The sequence below is a fragment of the Orycteropus afer genome, unplaced genomic scaffold, assembly GCF_000298275.1.
Source record: "Orycteropus afer afer isolate SDZICR_OR568_19922 unplaced genomic scaffold, OryAfe1.0 scaffold00008, whole genome shotgun sequence".
Classification (NCBI taxonomy): Eukaryota; Metazoa; Chordata; class Mammalia; order Tubulidentata; family Orycteropodidae; genus Orycteropus; species Orycteropus afer.
This window is the reverse complement of record NW_006921595.1, coordinates 5,530,317-5,550,479: the sequence shown is the minus strand read 5'-3', so window position 1 is coordinate 5,550,479 and position 20,163 is coordinate 5,530,317. Positions and strand designations below refer to the sequence as shown.

The 20,163-nt window shown below is 40.3% G+C and overlaps 1 protein-coding gene across 1 annotated transcript in view; it reads left to right on the top strand.

The window, feature by feature from the left end:
- Positions 1 to 20,163, top strand: part of CREB5 (cAMP responsive element binding protein 5) — a 444,981-nt gene that overhangs the window by 319,957 nt on the left and 104,861 nt on the right. The window contains exons 5-6 of the mRNA XM_007945571.2: positions 4,680 to 4,806; positions 11,669 to 11,779. Coding sequence (XP_007943762.1) covers positions 4,680 to 4,806; positions 11,669 to 11,779 — 238 coding nt within the window. The remainder of the gene's footprint in view (positions 1 to 4,679; positions 4,807 to 11,668; positions 11,780 to 20,163) is intronic.

Genomic DNA, 20,163 nt, shown 5'->3' with positions numbered 1-20,163 from the left:
ATATATATTTGTTTGTTGTTGTTGTTATGTGCTGTCGAGTCGGACCCAACTCATAGTGACCCCTCCTTGGGTTTCCAAGGCAGTATCCCTATGGAAGTAAATTGTCCAATCTTCCTTCGGAGGAGTGGCTGATGGGTTTGAACTGCCAACCTTCTGTACACTTAAAAATTATTAAAATGGTAAATTTTTATGAGATGTATATACATCAACAACATCAATTACATTCACACTATTGTGTGGCCATCACTCTCTGTTTCCAAACTTTTTCATCATCCCAAATAGTGACCCCTCCTTGGGTTTCCAAGGTGGTATCTCTACGGAAGTAGATTGCCCAATCTTCCTTCTGAGCAGTGGCTGGTGAATATGAATGGCCAGCCTTGTGGTTAGCAGTCAAATGCCTCACACACTATGCCACTAGAGTGCCCCATCCCAAAAAGAAACCCTTTTATGGCCTGATTTTGACGCTGACATTGATTTTTTTGATTTTCTAACTTAAGTTTTTTCCATTGTCCTCACTCCACTGCCACATGCCTGGCAGATCTGTCTACCCTTCTGCCCTTATAGGTTAATAAACAGTCCCGGGGTGCCATCGAACTCGAAGATCTGAGAACGGAGAGCAGTCTGCGGCGTGCCTCCTTAGACACACTTTGACAGGAAAACATTTCTTAGGGGGAAAAGTGAAGACATGAAATCGCTTGTTGTATAGTACCTATCATTCTGTTAAGGACAGTGAAAACACAGTCTGTCATATGTGACATTTTAATTGAAAGAAAAGCTTACATAGATTTCAGCCATAAGCAGTATGTTTATACAAGTGTATAAAGAGGAGTAATCTGTCAGTTTGGAAAACTCTTAATGCTACAGGACTCAGTTTAGTAATTGAACAATCCAACATGAGCTCACACATCTTACCTTGTTCCATGCCTCAATAATTTTTAGTAGAAATACTTTACCTAGAGGCGCATGGTTATTAAAAAGGAGGCTCGGCTTGCTCAAAGTCTGGAATTATTAGCTCATGGCAACAAGCCTGCACTGGAGAAACTGTTGGTCTTTGTTTTCACAACTTTACTGCAATTTGCAATCTTATATTCAGAATCTAACCCATGTGTTGTTTGGAAAGTTATTTTTTTAAAGGATGAAAACTTCATTTCACATGGATGAGTGATGTCTCATGTTAGCAGTATTGCAGTGTTTTACTACTTCATGGGAAGTCCAGTGAGCAGTGTGAATATCAAAGGAAATGGCCCGTGAATTTATTTTAGCATAAAAAATCAATGATAACTTAGTTATGGGAGGCACCAAGGTGTGATGGAAAAAGCCCTATATTGGAAGTTGAGTATAAAAACCCTGCTTCTTTTCATGACCCATATGACCTATGATACATTTAAATAAATGTTTCTGAATTCCATTCAAACAAACAAAAAGAACTCAAATTTGTTGCTATTGAGTCAATTCCAGTTCATGGCAATCCCATTTTCTCCTGAGTAAAACGGAAATGATATGACTTGCCTACCACATTGTATTGTTTCAAATGATGTGAAATTAGGGATGTGAAAATATTTTGGTATAAAGCATTGTCTAGGTAAAACTAAAAAAAAAAAAAAAGACTTTATGTGTGTGTACTACATTAAATAATAACTATTATTATTTCAAAGGGAATTAGACAATGAGTACAGTTATTCTGATACCACTGTTGATTCAGTGATCTGAATATTCTGGACAAATTTTTGTTTCTTGGGCCAACCTACACAGATAATGACCTCAGTCTAGTCCTTTATGTACCTGGTAATAGATAGACATGGATTTTATATTTTCACACTAATTTTTGTAGTTTTAAAAGCTCAAGCAAGAAACCTAGAAATCTCCGTCAGTTTTGATAGGTAGAGGTTGGGGATGTAATTTACAAATTTTGTATGAAACAATAAATTCAAAGTTGTTCAGAATCCAGACATACAGGGATCTCAATGACCATTTCCCCCTCCAAGTAAGCATTGGTAATTGGTCTGATTGGTATTACTAAGTAATTATTATGATAATCCAAGAAGGCCCAGTATCCTGGAAGGCTTTCTTAATTAATGAGGAAATATTTGATATTTTAAAAACTGGTGATCTGTGCATGTTGTGGAAATAACTGAACTAATAAGAAAATTAAATTAAATTAAATACACTGCTGTCCAACTCTTCTATGTTACAGTTTTCCATACACTTCTGGGAAGAATGAAAACTCATTTTTTAATTTAAGTCCTTTTGGATTTCAATAGCACCATCAAGTTGTTGATTTTTTTAAAAAAATATCCAGCCCTCAATAAAAATTAATTACCGAGGTATTTTTAGAGTGTAAGGTTTGAGCCAAATCTTAAATGATGAGCATACGGTGCCCTTTATTCATTAAGCTGGTATTGCAAACCAACATCATAAAGAAATATTTTAGTTGTCCTTTCTGTAAAATTCTTGCTTGTCCTTAACTATCTATACTTCAAGAATTCGCCTTGTAGATTACATGTATGTTTAAATGTATGGATTGCATTTATCTTTCTTATTTCTATTTGTAAATTTATCTATATGGATGGGTGATTAGCTATATATTGGAGGGTTCTGGATGCATTATTCTCAGTATGAAGCTAGAAAGCTCAGACTATTAATCTTGGATTTAGAGGAACTGGTTATTTTTAAATATCATATGTCTTTATATGTAGCTTTTTTTTCCCCCCAGTAAAGTTCCAAGCAAAATGCTAAGACTGGAGGATATAAAACTAATATTGTCTGTTGTCTGAGCACACTCTGTACCTGTCTGACTCAAACTATCCACTTTTGCTCCCTCTGAATTGGATAGACTTTAAGACCTGGTAAAGTTATAACCTCTTATAATTTTTCAGAGCAATTGAAAGTAGCAGTTTTCTAGAACTGTAAAACCTACAGGCCCTACTAGTCCTTATTGTTAATCCATACTCCAAAACTTCCAAGAGCACATGTCAAGAAATACCCATAGTGCTTCACTGGGTTATTTGAAAAGACTCATTTAATTGTTACAAGCTACTTAAGTTAGCCTATCCATATATCTACTCATATACATGTTCTATTAATAAGACTGGATGTAACTTGTGTACATCTACATAACTTCCATGTAGAGGCTTTATATTTCTATACATTATATTTTTGTATATACACACACCTACAAATATTGACTAATTTATGACTAATCCTTCTATGATGTATGTGACTGTAATAACTAGCTGTATTTCCAAAAATGTTCTCTGCCAAAAGAGTGGAAAACTTAATCTTCTTTGAAATTATTACAGCAATGTGAAGGAAGAACTTGCAGACATTCTTTCCCACATCTCAATCTCCCACTTCTCAGCCTTTCTCCATGAGTCACCCATGGAGGCCACTGAGCAATGAAGAAGAGACCTCCCCATGCAACCCCAATGGGGCTCTAGATCAGGGTAGGGCCGGGAGTGGGTTGGGATGGGGGATGGCTTTCCACAAAGCACCTGAAGGCCTTGCTTGTGTAGACCATCTCTGCAACCATTGTCAACCCTGAGGGAGTTTTCCATTTTTTTTTTTTTTTTTGAGAAAATGTGTTCATTCTGAAGCACTAATTTATAGTGTGGCATTCAAGATAAGTTTAACATGGAAGACTCAGGAGTCCTGAGGGGTTTTTATTTATTTGTTTGTTTTGCTTTATTTGTTTGTTGTGTAGTCTTATAATTTAACAGTTTGACACTTTTACAGCTCCCCTGAGCAAAAGCATCAGGAGATGGAGAATTTAACCAGGGAGGTCATTTGTTTGCCATTTTTAATAAACACAAATAATTTCCTTTTCCCTCAGCCCCACATTCCCTGGCTCATTAAATCAATTTAAGGCCCTTTAAAAAAAATTCCTGGCAAATTGAAGCAAACGCTCAAACTATGTACTCCCCTGAGAATGCTTACCCAAGTCCGGCAGGTCAGGCCAAAATCAGTTTCTGTCAAACAGCCTAACACCTCAAGTTATTATAAAATGAGTGATTGGTAATTGGGGGCCGAGCTCCAGGCTGTCACAGAGAAAGGCTCGGCTACAGCGCCTGAACCGCAATTCTGCTGCTTTGTGTTTGTATCCTGGCTTTTTTTTTTTTCTTCTTCTTCTTCTTCTTCCCCTCCCCACTCACAGTAGAGAACTTTGAAGAAGTCAAAGTTGATTTCTGTTGGGAACTCATGAATGAAGTTTGCTCTGCAAATCCAGAGGGTGAAAATGTATCCTGAGCAAAGCAAAGCAGGCCTCCAGACAAAGGTGTGGGAGCATGTAGATAAAACAAGTGTGCACAGATCTCAGCTCTGAGACACTCCCAAGGGCAGAGTCTTCTGAGAAAACACAGGATTTTACCCCAAAGTCCCTTTCCCATGGTGTGGGGGCTGTAGGAGATTTACTGACTTGTTTCTTGAACATCGGTTAGATAACAGAGGCCAGGAAATGGAGTGGAATTTGATGTATTAACTAGGAAGCAGCAAAGGAAACCAGGCTTGTGTTTTATTTGTTATTATTTCCCTAATATCCTCAATTAGGTGGCTCTCGCACCAGTGGGTCTGATCCGTCGGACATGTGATGGTATTGTCTCTGCTGGTTCTGGACACCAGGGAACCAAGAAGGGTATCGCCTGTCCAGGGCACCAGAATTAATGTTACTTCTTCTCTGTTCCCAGGCCTGTTCCAGGCTCTCTATCTTCTCTGCTACACCTCCACAACAGACAGAGACAGCCCATGCCAGCCTCCATGCCTGGGACCCTTCCCAACCCCACAATGCCAGGCTCTTCTGCCGTCTTGATGCCAGTAAGTGTTTCTGTGTGTCTCACAATAGTTTCTCGTTTCCTCTGAGACTTGCTGTTTTTGAAAGAGTAAAGCAAAAGCTAAACTGACTTTGGAGACCCTAGGTGGTGCAAATGGTTAAGGTGCTGGTTTCTGTCCTAAAGGTTGGGGCTCAAGTCTACCCTGAGGTCCCAGAAGAAAGGCCTAATTATGATCTGAAAGTTCAGCCAATGGGAACCGTATGGAGCACAGTTCTGCTTTGATACATCTGGGGTCTCCATGAGTTGGAATAGACTCCATGGCACCTGTTATGTTGTTTTTGTTTTTAAACTGACTGGAAAAGAGGGCACCTTCATTTGAATGGGAAGTTGAGCTGTGTACTCATTTGCTTGGAGTGCACCACTGCCCATCTCTGAGGTGTGTTGCTGGCTCTCCTATCTGGCAGTGATGTAACTAGTGAGGCATGGTTCCATCCTTCTGCTGGTGGCAACTGAGCCTGTGATACTCAGGGAATGGGATTTGTTCATGGAGATGATATTTTTTGACTACTCAGAAGTGTGCAGCTTCAACTGTATCCAAAGTCCTTAAATTGCAGTGAGTGGTCTAGTCAGAGCACAGAATAACAAATAAAATAGTAACAGTAATAACTATCATACATCAGAGCTGCTAACATGTTTTCATAGGTATCATGTTCTAGGAATCCTGCTAGAGTGTTTATTTGAGGGCTTACCATGTGCTACTCATGCATCTCAACACTTATAAGCGACAATTGAAACAATCCTGCAGGCAGATACTGTTACTATCCCAATTGTTTTGAATGAGGAAAGTGAGGCAAGTAACTTGCTAGATTGAGAAGCAGAGTGGTTGAGTGTTGAACCTAGAATTCTGGCTCCAGAGCCCACTCTCTTGCCTCTTATATCATATGTACATTTTCTACCCTAACTTTCACAATACACTTAGGATGTGGGCATTATTATTACTCCCGTTTTACAGATGAGAAAATCAGACACAGAGAGACTGAGAGACTTGGCTAAAAATCACAGAGCTAGTAGGTGAGGGAGTCAGGATTTAAATACAGGTAGTCTCACTACTGAGTTCATACTCAATAATCATTACATGACTATGCTTAATTATTATACTTTCCACCTCTAAGAAGAATAGTCGAAAGTAAAAAGAGAGTCAGGGCATTTTTTATCTCTTCTTCGCCCTCCTTGGCATTGTGTTCTTGAGACATAGCTGTTGTTATTATTCATAGGCCAAAGAGGTCTCAAAAGCCCTGTAGATGTTGTGACATTTGAATTCGTGCCTTCCCCCAGACAAAACTTCTGATGAGTAGCAATTATAACAATACTTTGCAGAGCGATAATTAGCAATAATGATTTTTCTATTTATTTCATTTTGTTCCCAAATCTTTGTGCAGATATGGTAATAGTAATTATTGTGATACATATTTTACAGATGAAGGGAGTTGTCCAATGTCACACACCTTGTGGGTGAAGAGTTGTGGCTAGAATTCACATCTCATTCACATCTCATTCACATCTCAACTCATGCTGAGCAGCTCAAATCAACCCTGGTTGAGTAATTTGCTTATTTATCAAAGTGTAGGCAGGAAGCTGGGAAGGGTTTGGCCTCAATTTAGAGAAATGGACCTGCCCACTACAAACACTGGATAGTCATCAGGTTAGAAATAGTCTTTGCAAAATTGGGCAGAAGGACAAATTGAGCCAGTTAGCTTTCCCTGCATTTCTCTCCTTATAACCCACTGCCAATGAACCGATTCTGATTCATAGCAACCCTTTAGGACACAGTAGAACTGCTGCATAGGGTTTCTAAGCATGTAAATCTTTACTGAAGCAGACTTCCTCATCTTTCTTCTGCAGAGTAGCTGGTGGGTTTGAACCACTGACCTTTCAATTAGCAGCCAAATGCTTTAGCCACTATGCCACCAGAGCCCCTTATTTTTCTCCATAATGAAGTAAAACAGCATACCGTCAATGCAATGATCATAGATTTAATTCAAACCAACTAAGTGCATGAAGACTTCCACCACAAACTACCTTCACTTAGATTACAAATCTCACTTATCAAAAACTACTTTCTTTTTAGAATTCCTATGCATTCACTAGGAGCTCTGGTAGCATAGTGCCTAAGGCACTTGACTGCTAACCAGAAGGCTGGCGGTTCAAACCCACCAGCCACTCCTCGGAAGGAAGGTTGGGCATTCCTACTTCCGTAGTGATACTGCCTCGGAAACCCAAGGAAGGGTCGCTATGAGTTGGGACCGACTCCATGGCAAATAACAACAACAACAACAATGCATTCACTAGAAAACTACCACCACAGTGACATTTTTTCCATTTGGTCAAACTATGTACCATTCCCAGGGAGCAAAGGTGGACACTTGGGCAGAAAAAGCCCAGAGAAAAGTCCACTTTGAGTACCTGACACTGATTTCCACCACATCATCACATCATATTACCTGATTGTCTGTTGATACTTCAGAACAGAAGCAAAACTTCAGGTGCCTGGTCAAGAGCCATTGTGGACAAAAGTCAGTGATGGCACCCCAATGGGAATTTCCAAACCCATGTCAGTGATATGCATAGTTGTTGTGATAATAGGTGCCAGCCAAGAGCATGGTTCCCAACCATGAGTAGTTTTGCTTCCCAGGGGACATTTGCTAATGTCTGGAGACATTGTTGATTGACACAACTAGGAGGGAGAGGAAGAATGATACTATTGGCCTCTAATAGGTAGAGGGTCGGGATGCTGCTAAACATCTTACAAGACACAGGACAGGCCCTCACAACAAAGGATTATTTAGCTCAAAATGTCAATAGTGCCAAGGCTGAGAAAGCCTGGTCTACACTTACAGTAATGTAACTAAAGAAAATTAATATAATAACTCCAGAAAGTACATCCTATCAGTTATAATCAGTAACACCAGTTGCAGTGGAGTTGATTCTGACACATAGCAACCTCATGCGTGTCAGAGTACAACTGTGCTCTGTAGAGTTTTCAATGGCTCATTTTCTAGAAGTAGATCACCACCAGACTTTTCTTTCAAGGCACCTCAGGGTAGGCACTACCTCCATCCTTTTGGTTAGCAGCTGATCATGTTAACCAAGTGTGCCACCCAGGGACTCCTGGAAATCTGGAACTCCTGTTCCTTAGGATTATATCACCAGCTGTGGTCTATAACATTGGCATTTTGAGCACAGTTAGAGGAGAGCCTCATTCCATAGAGTTCCTGACCAGGGAGCTATGATTCCTTGGGTATAAAAGATAAGTCTATGTCTTTAGGTAGGAGTTCTGATAGCATAGTGCCTAAGGCACTTGACTGCTAACCAGAAGGCTGGTGGTTCAAACCCACCAGCCACTCCTCAGAAGGAAGGTTGGGCAATTTACTTCCGTAGTGATACCGCCTCAGAAACCCGAGGAGGGGTCACTATGAGTCGGGTCTGACTCAATGGCATATAAGAACAACAATGTCTTTAGGTGAAGATAAGATTCTTGACTGATTTGTATGCATGCTACTAGACCACACATTTCACAAAGCCCTAGATCTGAAGCAAAACATTTGTTCATTCATTCATTCTGCACACTTCTGTTGAACATCTTCCATGTGTCAAGTACTGGACTAGGTGCTACAGAGATGGTGATAAACAAGGCAGTCTTTGCCTTTAAGCAGTTCACTGGGTTGTAAGTCATATTTCGAAAGTTAAATGATTAAATTACTTGGGGCTGTGAACACCCATTATAATTACAAGAGCTCAGCAAACTGCAGACATTCTGTTTTTCAGGTTGTATCAAGTGTTTTTTTTGTTTTGTTTTGTTTTTTTTGTTTGTTTGTTTGTTTAATTAAGCTCAGAAAAAGGTGAAATCTTTACCTGTGTGTTTTACTTGCAATGCAAAATGTTGCCCAGTCTTCAGCAAAGCCACTCCCACCTTCTGGTCTCTTAAATCTGGTGAAGTCGTGAAAGCCAAGCTCACAGTACAGAGCCTCGGTAGTGCAAAGCACAAAATAGTTGTTTTGAAGAGGTTCCGTTGACCTTATTTCTGTAAGACAACATGCATTAACATGGGAAATACTGTGTTGTTGTTGTTTTTAAGATAGAGAAGTCAGTCTGTTTTTAATACTCTGTTTAATTAGAATAGTTCTACAACCTTGCTAAAACCAGTATTTTGTGAGTTATGGGGTAGAAATAGGCATGTTATTAGCTGCCATTGAGCCAGCCCTGTGGGCAACTGAACAAAACACTGTCCAGTCCTACACCACGCTCGTGATGGGTTGCAGATCTGACCATTGCAATCACAGGGTTTGCACTGGCTGATTTTCAGAAGTAGATCACTAGGCCTTTCCTTTTAGAGAAATAGTTATAGAGTATACATCATCTGAAAAGTGTGAACCATTGTTGAGTTCTGGATGCAGAGGGAGCAAATGGACTACTCTTACCACTCACTAGTACAAAATACTTAGCAGCTTGGAAAACCCTGGATAATTATATATTTCTGAAAGAGCCCCCTTTGGAAAACTAAAGCAAAAGCTCATTGGCCTTTGATTATCCTCTAGGAGAGGGCCACCAATTAGAATAAAGCATCAGCTGCTATTCCAACACTTCTACACACCCAGCCTTTAGGAATGGGAGTCATAAAATATAATAAGCATTTTATTTTTATTTTATTTTATTTTATTTTTGTAGAGCAGTGAAACTCTTGAATTCTTCATTACTTGAAAATTTGAGTACTTAGACTGTCTGGGGATTTTGGGGTATATGGAAATTGTATATGTGCATATTTAATTTTACTAAATTGGTACAGCCCAAATATTTTACTGACGTGCTATGGACTGTAAAGAAAATTCTCCTTCATTAAATAGCTTCCCTTGGAACCATTCCCCCACCACACACTGCTAGAGAAGTGATAAAGTAATTTAGGCTTAGGTAAGGCAGGAGATGTATTATTGTCATGGGAAGTAGCCACCACTCACTGAGAAGGACTTTTAATAAGCAGTTCTGCTAATCCACAAATTTCTGTCCCAGTTATATGACCCCTTCCCCCAGGGTGGGAATAATAGTAATTACAGAGTCATAGAATCTCAATAATGCCAGGAACATTGAAAGGGATCACTTAGACCATGGAAATCTCAACCTCCCTAACCCTGAGACCAGAAGAACTAGATGGTGTTCAGCCACCACTGCTCTGGAAGGGATCAGAATTGTAGATCATGCATAGAGTAGAAGAAAAATGTAGGCTAAAACTCAAAATCATAAAAAAGACCAGACCTACTGGTCTGATAGAGACTGGTAGAACCCCTGAGACTGGCCCTTAGTCACCTTTTGGGCCTGGAACTGAACTCATTCCCATGGCTCAACTTTTAGCCAAACAATCAGCAAACCTATGAGGTAAACAGTAATACCAGAGAGGTAAGCCCTTCTTAGAACAATCAACCATAAGAGATCAAAAGGGCAGCATTTACCCCGTGATAAAACTGAGAAGGCACAAAGGGGTAGGAAAGGACAAAGGGACATGATAATCACAGAAGAGGTGGGAAGAGTGCTGTTACACTGTGAGGATTGCAGTCAATGTCATGAAACAACATGTGTATGAACTGTTGAATAAAAAACAAATTTGCTCTGAAAACTTTCACCCAAATCATAATAAAAAGTGAAAACAAAACAAAACTGGGTTCCCTTAGTTCAGCTATTCTTCTAAAGCTTCACTCTGTAAGATTTTCACTCCCCACTCTTTGAAACACCTCTAGTAATAAAGAACTCCATACTTTCCAAGACTACTTAGGTGTTTTTTGAGCAGAAACCTGGATCCCCAAAATTTCTGACCTTTGATTTTATTTCCATTCTTTGGCAAAAATGGAGAAATGTTTTCATTGAAGCTTCTTCCTTCCCTGGGGCAAGTCTAATGATTTTTTTGTATGATTTCAGTATTAATTAGACTTGTTTTATTCCACTGTTTGAAAAGTATTAAATCTGTATTAAACTGAAAATACCATTAGTCAGGCCCACCCTTCCCTGTCTGAAATAGATTTCCTTGCGTTTACCTTTTAAAGAGGAATACTCTGCAGACAAGGATGCTAAGACTCAATTCAGATATGTGGGTTGTTACTATTCTGGTCACAATGGCAGGCCAGCAGGAAAATGATGTGGGAGTAGTGCTTCATGTGTCTTGTACAGCACCCTCAACTATTGTGTTACCTCCCTAAAGGCCTCTCTTTGCTGTGAGCCCTAAAACTACTGCTGCGTAGAGCCTTGACTAGATTGGTGAACAGGGAAGAGGAGTTGTGCCAAGTACAGCTCAACTCTGTGCTGGATCATTTTGATGGTATTTATGAAGTAGAGAGACAGGAAGTCCCACCATCTTTGAGAGCATTGATTTTTAAATTAAATTTCTTGTTTTCTTTTACTTATTGCCAAAATGATTCATGTTTCTGTATAAAATCAATGGAGGGAAAGCCATAGATAACCTGATATAACCATTTGGCATATAGTATTTTTTCCATATTCTTCACATATGGAAGAATAATTCCATTATTCTTCACAGCTGTAAAAAATAATCATGGTTAGTGGTTATGGAATATTTGCAAAAGTGGAAATATTCTATAATTTTACTTGGGAAATCACTTTCAATGACAACAAAGTTCCTTTTGGGATGGCGCATCTTCTAGAGAAGGCCCAACTTTGGATGCTTCTTACATGTGTTCATGTTTAAGACTCAGAAGTGTATTGCTTGCTCTTAGCCAAAAAGGCTTTCTTGGGAGTTTTTTAAAGCAATGCTAAACAATTCACCTGAAGGTCAAGTGCAACTTTGTGTAAGACCCAAACTGCCTTTTTCCAGCTTCTAATTCTGTTGCTTATTTTTCTCTTAGATGGAGAGACAAATGTCAGTGAACTCCAACATCATGGGGATGCAAGGTCCAAATCTCAACAACCCCTGTGCTTCTCCTCAAATCCAGCCAATGCATTCAGAAGCCAAAATGGTAAATAACAGTATAATCATCCTTTCCTTATTTCATGACTTTTTTCTTTTGACTTCTACTTTGACTCCAAAATGTCAGTTAAGGGAGTCAGTTCCATCTTTGTTTCAGTGAATAGGTCTTTCTGTGGAAAGGCAGTAGAGAGACTGGCTCTCTGAGGGTATTTGTTACTGAAGCTTGGCATCAAATAATCATTTAATGTGTATTGGATCATCATGAGGTGTTGGTGAAAAGGACATTTAGAAGTTTTGGAAAATCCGGAGAAGTTGGGATGGGACGCACCCAATTATGTATATATTTGCTTATGTTGTTGTTGTTGTTATGTGCCGTCAAGTTGGACCTGACTCATAGCAACCCCTCCTTGGGTTTCCAAGGCAGTATCACTACGGAAGTAGATTGCCCCATCTTCCTTCCGAGGACTGGCTGGTTATAGTGTGAAATAAAGATAATACAGACTTTCTCCTTCAAGGTAATTACAGTTCAATGCCACTCTCCCTATATCCCCATGTCCATTAAAATAGGCATTTAATTCTTAGCACATACTATTATAGAACTATTTTACATTTTGGGTATAACTGTCAGATGTAACATTGACTTGAAATGATCAGAGTCTTATTTTCTTAGAGGTTGACTGCAACCTTTACTGACACACATGATTTCAGGTGACAACCTATAGTGGCCTTTAACATATAAGATTTGTATACTGGATGGCCAGTATTTCCAATCACAATGATAGAACTCTACATCTATATCCTGCTATTAATGAAAGCAGTATACATCCATCTTAGCAATATAAAGGAAACTTGCTGGTTATATTTAGTAGTGTTACTCTCAGTGAAATTCCGACCACTGCAATTAGTACAGTATCAGTCAGATGACAACAAAATACACTGCAGCAAATCTTTTTAGCATCTGTCATTGGATCAGGATCACTTTTGCTAGTAGTGCAAGATGCATTTGGTTTATGGACCGACAGCACTAGAGACCACGTCTGACGGTGAGTGTGAGGATGTTATTGACAGTTCCAAAAGTCAGCCATCAATTCCTATGTGGGAGTGGAGTCAGATCCAATGACTTAGTTTTCAATGACAGTGAGAGATTTTTTGATGCTTGCTTTGGCCATTTTCCCTTGGAAACTTGACTCATTTGACTTGCAACTTCTTGACCCAAGGAAGCGACTGGACTCCCAGTGTTGGCTACCTTGGTCAAGAGAGTTCTCTTTGCTGTACCACAAACCCTGTGAAATGCCAAATGGCACTGACATCTGCAGCAAAGCTCGTTAAATCTTTTTGGAATTGGCAAATATTTTTTCAACTTGAGCCCTACGGAGCCAAACCAAATACTTGCTGGCAGAAGAAAGTTCAAACTGGCATGTTTTGGAGACCAAAGTAATGCTGTTTACCTTTTTTTTTTTTTTTTTTAGGAAAATAAAAAAAAAAAAAAAAAAAAACTTAGATGGTCCTTAAGAAAAAAACAAGATTAAGTTATTCTTGTGTATGAATAAATGTTCTGGATCTGAGTGTCAGATGCTATTCCCTAAGCTGGATTATTTCTACAACTTCTTGTTTGGTTCAGGGTATGTGTCCCTTTGGAGGGGCCTTCCAGAAAATGTTAGATGAGTTCTGAAACACTATTCCAAACCAATTTTTTCCGCCAAATTATTTTCGTTGGATTTTATGCCACTCTTTGACTTAGATGTGGACTGACCCTGTTCTTGCTATCAGAGACAGAAAATGCTTCCAAATGTAGGAAGTAATTTATGTGTATGAAATGATATACACACACAGGATGTAATATGAATGTTGTTGTTGTTGTTGTTATGTGCCTTCGAGTCGGCCCCGACTCATAGCGACCCCTCCTTGGGTTTCCGAGGCAGTATCACTACAGAAGTAGGATTGCCCAACCTTCCTTCCAAGGAGTGGCTGGAAAATTAATATTGAGTAATATTATCCAAAACCAAAGGAAGTTACTCCATATTTACAGTGTGATCCCAAAAATGTTTGTCAAATTAAACGCATTGAGCAAGCATGATACTCTGCTAACTTCCAGGTCTACCATGTTTGGGGTAATCAACTCTATCATGGGGATGAGGTTCAGGGAGCACAGCCATTCTCTCTGCCCAGGCTCCCCCTCCTACCCTCATTGTTGCCAATACATTAAGCCAAAGGAAAGCTTGGTAGTATTGACCACCATGTTTGAATAATAGAAGTTATTTAACAGTTTAGGAAAGTGTTAAGTAAGTGCATTTTAATGCATCACTTCGTATCTCTGATCTGCTTGCTTGCTTCACTGGAGCAACCAGCCCTTGCCATCTACTAACAGTATAGAATTTTCCAACAGCTTGAGGCTGTTCAGATGAAAAGCTTTCATGAAACACAAAGTAGTGAGGAAGAAAAAAATCCACAATTTTAATGTCAGCCAGGCCCTCCCCAGGTTTATCTGAACTATGGGCTTTGTTGTTCTATGCCTAATTTTCTTCCTGTGTCAGACTGCAATGGATTCCAGATTTCAGCTAAGACTCTCATTTCACTGTTTTCAAGGACTTTTGCAAAGGTCACTCATGGGCTATTGTGATAAATGCACTCGGCAGGCTATGTTCTCAGAGCGCACAAGTAACCAGAGAGCTACTGGGGAGGTGTTGCCCACATAATAACACTGCAGATTTATTCTTCTGTGGACAGTGGTGTCAGGAGTGTCCATTTCACACTTTCTATTGGCCACTGACAAAAACAATCATCCTGAATCTATGGTGAAACTTGGAGGTCTTGGAGGCAGACAAAAGTTGAAGAAAGAATTGCATTCCATTTACAACTTTGTTAGACACTTGCTGACTAGTAATTGCCATTCGAGTACGTCAGTTTCTTTGCCCCCAAATAGGCACTTTCTATTGTAAGAAGGAGCAGAATAGGTGTCCTTAATAAATTGTCCAGTACATGAATCTCGTTTTTCCTAAATCAAGAAGCACACACGCTCATTTTCTGATTTAATAATGTCTCTTAGTGACACACGGAGTTTGCTTTCAGCTACTAACCTAAAGATTGGTGATTCAAACCTGGAGTGCTGCTGAAGAAAGGCTTGGCAATCTTCTTCTGTAAAGATTGCAGCCAAGAAAACCCTAGCGAGCTCAGTTTTACTCTCTTATACATGGTATTTCTATGAGCCAAGTTGACTCAGTAGCAATGGTTATAGTGTTTGGTTTTGGTATCAAGTGGTGGGCTTAGTGCCACATCTGTCCAAGCTAGTTTTTATCAATTCTGGCAGATTATATTTTTATTTCATTCATTCTTTTTTTCTGAAAAATTAAGCCAAGAGGTGTATGACTTCTCGGTTATATAAGTGAGTAAACATATAGTGGATTTCACTTGCTAGTCTGAGCAGATGCAAAGCTGTGCGGGCTTTCCATGCTTCTAACCACCTCAAACAGGAGGCTCTTCCTTCCAGATCAGTGAGTGTCTTTGATGAAAGTGGAGTCTGCTAGAAAGTACAGTCCCTGGATACTGGGTTGACATTTTTAAAACTCAGAGGAGAAAGAGGGTCCCTGGTGAGGCAGTGGTTAAATGCTCAGCTGCTGACCAAAAGGTCAGAGATTTGAACCCACCAATCACTCCATGGGACAAAGAGGTAGCAGTCTGCTTCGGTAAAGATTACAGCCTTGGAAACCTTGTAGGGCAGTTCTACTCTGTCCTACAGGGTCACTAGAAGTTGAATTCAAATTTAAGACAATGGGTTTGTTAGTTCGTTTTCAGAGGGGAAAGGGAGGATAGTACAGAGGTGGACAGAAACAAATGGAAAAAGGGAAGAGGAGAGAGACTGAGGGAAGAGAAAAGAAAAACAATAGAGGACACATTTCCATCTTCTGCAGGGTACAAGTGATTCTCAAGGAAGTGGTTGTGGTGTTCTCAGATTGATGTAGATTTTTAGTCATTTTTTTCATTGTGGAAATGATTAAGTGTTCCACTAAGTAAGGCAGATGTGCCTCAGAAGTCAGAGCTGGTGATCTGCTTCCGAAAAGGTCACAGCCTTGAAAATTCTACGTAACAGTTCTGCTCTGCACACATGGGGTCACCATGTCTCGGAATCCACTCACTGCCACCGAGGAGTCAGAACTGACTCATAGCGACCCCTCCTTGGGTTTCCAAGGCGGTATCACTATGGAAGTAGATCGCCCAACCTTCCTTCAGAGGAGTGGCTGGTGGGTTTGAAACGCCAGCCTTCTGGTTAGCAGCCAAATGCCTTAGGTGACTTTTTCTTTTTTTTTTTTTTGGAAGATTTGGATGCTAAGTAAGGTGAAAGAAAAAAGAAAATTTGTCTGTAGACCTTTCTTGTGTCTCTTTAACAATGAGGTGATTATTACCCATGTGAAGACTGAATAAAATGTAGGACAGCATATAAACAACTATTCGGGGAGGGCTCTGGCCTTTCCACCCAGATTTGACTTTACATTTGGACAAGGATGGTGAAGGCCGGAGAGTATTTATAGTAGGTAAGAGGTATGGACGGAGCAGACACCAGTGTTTCCTGAGCTCCTGCATGTGTCAGCACAGCACACTGAGCAGCTGGGACCTGATTCTGCCCTCGGGTCAGCACCGTGACAGAGGCATTGTCTCCATTTTATACCTGGGACAACTGAGGCCCCACGGAATTAAAATACTGGCCAAAGTCACATCATTTTGTTGCTATTGGTTGCTGCCATGGAATCAGCCAACTTCTAACGACCTCATTCACAAAGGGAGAAAATGCTGCCTGGTCCTGCACCACCTCCATGATTGTTTGCTGGACTGCTGTGATCTGTAGGGTATTCACTGATTGATTTCAGAAGCACATTGCGAGGCCTTTAGGCTAAAGTCTCATACACTAAGGACAAAGCTTCCCTTATCACAGCATTTATTCTTTGCCTAAAAATATTCTACAGCTATGGGTTGTCATTAACCAGCAGATTAAATCAAATTCCTTCAGGTTAATTTATATTTACATACAAATGAAAAACAAGGATGGTAAAGATAATTTAAACTCCAGATAAGCTGGAAAAGATGTGGAGTGTCTAGTAGCATTTAACTTCCCCCTTCCTTGAAGTGGAGCTATATGGCCTCACTGACTAGTCCAGCTTCATTGCCTTATTAGTCGAACACATTTTTAATTTAAAAGTCCATCTGGCTTTCTGTTATGTGTTTTGTTCCTCACCTTGATTGACTGTAAATTCCTTGAAGACTGTCCTTGAGTCATGTAGGCTCTTTGTAGAGGGAAAGGCCCCATGAATGGCAACTGTGTTTAACTGAGCTTAGCTCTGGTGGTGTAGTGCCTAAGGCATTTGACTGCTAACCAGAAGACTGGCAGTTCAAACGCACCAGCCACTCCTCGGAAGGAAGATTGGGCAATCTACTTCCGTAGTGATACCACCTCAAAAACCCCAGGAGGGGTTGCAATGAGTCAGATCCTACTGGACAGTAGTGCATTGCGTTTGTTGTCGTTAGTGGAATTGAAATCTGAGCAGTGGAGGTGGGCGTGAGGTGGTAGGGACCAAATGTGAAGTTGAGAAGGAGAAGAGGAGAAACCAGATAGATTTTAAGCTAAGAAATTAGCCTGTAAAGAGTGGTTAACATTTGATTTCTTTTAAAGATAGCTATAAAGAATATTCCATTGTATTTTTTCTTGAGAGGAAAGCACTGTGTCTGTTCCTTAGAAAACAGAATTTGGAATATTATTTAAAAAAAAACAAACTCACTGCTGTTGACTCAGATCTGACTCATAGCGACCACTCCTTGAGTTTCTAAGGCAGTATCACTACGAAAGTAGATTGCCCAGTCTTCCTTCAGAGGAGTGGCTGGTGAGTTTGAACCACCAGCCTTCTGGTTAGCAGTAAAATGCCTTAGGCACTATGCCACCAGAGCTCCCTGGAATATTATTAGCCTCCTAGAAATCGAGAGTGATCAATACTAAATGCTGTCCTTTTATTGTGATGGACTATTCATGCTGTATTTTGGTCACAGACTGCCAATGCATTTTATATAGTTAGGTTTGTAGTTTACGAAGATAGATAGAGCAAGCATGTGAGCCCTCGTGGCTCAACAATGGTTAAGTGCTTGGCTGCTAACCAGCAGATTGGTAGTTCAAACCCACCCAGTGACTCCACAGGAAAGAGGACCGACTGTATGCTTCTGTAAAGATTACAGCCAAGACAACCCTATGGGGCAGTTTCACTCTAACATATGGGGTTAGTATCAGTTGAAATTTTTTCATTGGCTCTTAACAACAACTATATTATATGTATATGAAAGAAAGAAACTGAAAAGACTAGAGTCAAGGTCTTTTAGCAAAGACCTTGTCTAAATCCTGTTTCACAGGTAAGGACCTGAAGGCCTGGTAAAGACTTAGAGAGATTCAGTAATCACTTAAACACAAAGCTGGGTCTAGAACTCTGCTCTTGATATTTCAACACAGAAGTGTGCTTTTGCCATTAGCTGTGCTGATAAGTTACTAACGGTGCTTCTTTCTTGGATCGTGGTTTCCTCCTGGCTGACAGGCAGACAAGAACCGGGGTGGTAGAGTGAGCAATCGTGGTTAAATATCCACTTTGTTTTGAATGTCAACCTGGGTGTGTTTGTGTTTGCCTTTCTCCTCCCTAATATTCAGGCTGGATAACTGTTTGCCTATGGTGCCCCTTGGCCACTCACTGTCCACAGATAAATCACAGAGGACTCTGGCTCCATATGGACTTGCCTGTAACGTTTATACACATGAAAAGACAGTCTCCAGGTAACATCTCTCTGGCACTCTTGAGAAGTGGAGCCATTCAATTTGCCTATTTGCTTTAATCATCCCCAGCTTCACTTTCTAAACCTCCAGGAGTAAAAAGTAGGGAATGAATAGTCTGTCTGCTTCTCAGAAGCTTTGTGGTAAGGCAGTAAATGCTATTGACTTTAAGGAAGTGCTCATTAATTTTTTTTTTTTTTAACTTTTTATTGTGAAAGTTTACAGAGCAAATTAGTTTTCCATTCAACATCTCATACACAGTTTGATTTGTGACGTTGATTGCAGTCTCCACGATGCAAGCACTCTTCCCACTTCCATTTACCATTTCCATTTGTTCTTCTTTCCTGTCCCCCCAGCTTTCTGAACTTTATCCCTGGGCACACTGCCTTTTTGATCTCTTATGGTTGATTGTTCTAAGGAGTGTGTACCTCACTGGTGTTATCACTCACTCACTCACTTACTCACTGCCATTGAGTAGATTTGGACTCATAGTGACCTCCATTGGGTTTCTGAGGTGGTAAACCTTCATAGAAGTAGAGTGCCCCATCTTCCTTCCAGGGAGCAGCTGGTGGGTTTGAACCACCAACCTTCTGGTTAGCAATCAGATGCCTTAAGCACTACACCAACTAGAACTCCTTATATGCCTGTTGTAATGCCTAAGGCACTTGACTGCTAACCAGGAGGCTGGCGGTTCAAACCCACCAGCCACTCCTCAGAAGGAAGATGGGGCAATCTACTTACGTAGTGATACTGCCTTGGAAACCCAAGGAGAGGTCCCTATGAGTCGGGTCTGACTTGACGGCACATAACAACAACAGCATTGTTTGGCTGGGGAGCTCTGATGATATAGTGCCTAAGGCATTTGACTGCTAACCAGAAACCTGGTGGTTCAAACCCGTCAGCCACTCTTTAGAAAGAAGATTAGGCAATCTACTTCCATAGAGATACTGCCTCAGAAACCCAAGGAGGTGTCGCTATGAGTCGAATCGACTGACAGCAGTGAGGTTGTTTGGGGAGTGAATTTGGTTCCAGGCATGAAGGGTGTCCAAGGGCCATAGTGTCTGGGTGGGATTCCATCAGTCTCTCTCAAACAAGTAAGCTTGGTCTTTTTTATGATTTTAAATTTTGTTCTACATTTTTCTCCCACTCTATCCATGCCTTCCTAATGTGATCCCTTTCAGAGTGATAGGCAGTGGTAACTAGGCACTATCTAGTTCTTCTGGTCACAGAGGCATGGAGGCTGGGGTTCACATGGTCCATCAGTCCTTTGGACTAATTGTTTTCTTGCATCTTTGATTTTCTTCACTCTTCTTTATTCCAGATAGAGAGAAACCAATAGTTGTACCTTTAATATGGCCACTCACAAGCTTATAAAATAAGTTGCTGCATCTTAGTCTTTTCTGCATTAAATTTTATTATAGACTTAGAATTAGATCCTTTTATAAGATAAGAAAAAAAAGTTAAAACTTTTAAATATCATATGTTTGAAAAAGTGAAGAGGAGTTAATTTAATTCAACTAAGTTTAAATATAGGAGCTCTGGTAGCATAGTGGCTAAAGCACTTGACTGCTAACCAGAAGGCTGGTGGTTCAAACCCACCAGCCACTCCTTGGAAGGAAGATGGGGCAATCTACTTC